At 27.9% G+C, this 2,423-nt stretch overlaps 1 protein-coding gene across 2 annotated transcripts in view; it reads right to left on the bottom strand.

The window, feature by feature from the left end:
* Positions 1 to 270: 270 nt before the first annotated feature.
* LOC108753794 (leucine-rich repeat-containing protein 27-like) overlaps positions 271 to 2,423 on the bottom strand; it is a 4,697-nt gene continuing 2,544 nt past the window's right edge. For both annotated transcript variants that reach the window (XM_018495698.1, XM_018495699.1), the window contains 7 exons: positions 2,054 to 2,225; positions 1,144 to 1,248; positions 987 to 1,069; positions 777 to 841; positions 648 to 691; positions 432 to 552; positions 271 to 360 (listed from right to left, as the gene is read on the bottom strand). In XM_018495698.1, coding sequence (XP_018351200.1) covers positions 271 to 360; positions 432 to 552; positions 648 to 691; positions 777 to 841; positions 987 to 1,069; positions 1,144 to 1,248; positions 2,054 to 2,225 — 680 coding nt within the window. The remainder of the gene's footprint in view (positions 361 to 431; positions 553 to 647; positions 692 to 776; positions 842 to 986; positions 1,070 to 1,143; positions 1,249 to 2,053; positions 2,226 to 2,423) is intronic.

Here is a 2,423-nt window from a genome sequence, read left to right as displayed (position 1 = left end):
CGGATATCTTTGAAAAATATATATATTATATATATTTTAATAATCTTGTCATATTTCGTTGTTAATTATGCAAATTATGAATGAAACCACACACATACACACTTATTTTTTTCTCAATTATCTTGATGTGTGCTATCGCGATTGGGCATGAAATTAATATTGTAACGTATAATAATACTGTTTCATTTAAATAAATGCCTCAGATTGATATTTTGAGTTTTTTCTAATTTTGAAATTTTTATAAAAAATAATCTAATTAAAAGAAAAATGTCAAGATAAATTGTTTGGGGAATTCATTGGAGCTGATATAATTTCGTTGTATCTTCTTAAATTATGCACTTCTTTTTGAAAATGTGAGAGCTATGAAATAAATTCACAGTAATTTTAATTGTTAATAAACTTTGATCAAAACGAAATGATTTAAAATATACCTTTTTAATTTCAGTTTGCAGATATTTTTGTTTAGATTTAGGCGTTAATATTTCTGAAGATTTGGTAATTTCAAACTTTTGCAGGAATCCCGACAATTCTTGAATCTTCTGATTTATATTTCTGAAATACGATTTATAATGCTTTCAGTTTATATTTAAGTATATTGACTTATTCTTTATATCTCGACAAAGTGTACATTATTCATTTAAACTTACACTAATTTTAACTTTTCCTCTTTCTGATTATCCGTATAGTCTCCCTAGGTTAAACAGTAATAAAAATAATTTTTACTTTCTTTCAGACTTAATATTCTCGGACAAAATATGCATATTAAATTGTCATACCGCTTTTTGTGAACGTTTCTGTATTGCAGGATAATCTTCAATGTCGATTGCGAATGGAATATCATCTAATAAATAAATATTTTATATGATATGAATTATTTCATTATAATACAATCGAATTTTCATATTTTATACTTAGATCTCGATGAATTAAAAGTATGAAAGTTTAATTACAAGTCTTGCTTTTTATACACATCTATTGGGTTATACCTTCATTTCTTCTCGATATCTTTTCCATGCTTTTATTGAAGCTCCGTTTATCACCTCTCCATTCTTTTACAGTATCTAAATCTCTGCATATTATACAATACAATTCATGCAATGCTATTTACGATTAATAAAAATAGTTCAAGTATAGATGCCTTACTTAATTTTTTGAATTGTTGCCGATTGTACGCTCAGCAAATCTCTCGCTTTAGAAATCCATTGCTGTCGTTGTTCCATAACAATATTAGTACCTGTACCTTCGCATCTAAATACAAAATATTGATCACATTTCTTACATAAAATTATAAATTAAAAAGGTAATTAAATTATTTTTTGTACTTTAAATTTTTGCATTTTATATTTAAAATTATAGATATATTAACTCATATCAATTTTTTTGTTATTATCAATGAAGATATATAAGATTTAACAGATGCATAATTAAAACCTAATTAGCTTTCTTGATATCGAGATAATTTTCCAAGCACGATAATATGCTGGATGAATCTTTCAACTGCATTGGCCGCAATTGCATTCGCCGCATGTCTTTTGTGACAATATCAAAAATCAGTTCTGGATGTTCAATATTTCTACATTTCATTTTTTTCTCGTTGAGCACTGTAGAATGATACGATTTCGCGAGTGCAATGTGTTTCGTTTCGTTACTGATTATTTTAATTCTACATTCTTTTTCGCGATAACGTTTATACGTTATCAGTTCTGTAATGTTTTGTCTAATATAACACGATCTGGGCGATGGTCCGATTAAATGCAAGATTTTTGCATCCACTTCGGCGATCTCTCCCTTAATACAAGTTCTCTTGACGTCGTGGCATGAAGTTATCATTTTTAAAAATTCGTACTGCTTGCATTTTTCGTTCTGATTATAATTTATTTCATCGTTATCTTCTTTTTCCTTCTTATTACTCTCGTTTTTGCATTGGATAGCAGCAAACTTTCTTACGCACGATGCGCAAAGAAAACTCGCCGCACTATTATTACGTGTATTGCTGATACTGTTTACTAAATTCGTCAAAAAAGCGTTATTGTGCATATTGCTGTGCATATACCTGTTACTAGGTTTGTAAGTTTTAGTTTTCTTTCTAACCGCAGAGCCTTTCAATGAATCATTGATGTCGTTCGTACTTTTCGATACTCGCCGCGGAATTTTTGACAATTTCCATCGCTTTTCACGCGGAGATCGATAACATAAGATCGTTGATGCTTTCGGCTCAATTTCCTCTAAAATAAATTGAATGTAATTTTAATTAGTAATTATTACAATTTATTTGTCATTTTAATAATTAATAAAAAATAGATCGCTAATACACGGAAAGGAAGATTTTATTGAAGTATTTAAAAATTTAAGTAGATGTAGGTCTAAATATAATTATATTAAATAATTAATAATCAAAATAATTAAGTTGGATTAAAAAATAA

This window comes from Trachymyrmex septentrionalis, unplaced genomic scaffold, assembly GCF_001594115.1.
Source record: "Trachymyrmex septentrionalis isolate Tsep2-gDNA-1 unplaced genomic scaffold, Tsep1.0 scaffold71, whole genome shotgun sequence".
NCBI lineage: Eukaryota > Metazoa > Arthropoda > Insecta > Hymenoptera > Formicidae > Trachymyrmex > Trachymyrmex septentrionalis.
This window is presented reverse-complemented; position numbering and strand designations above follow the sequence as displayed.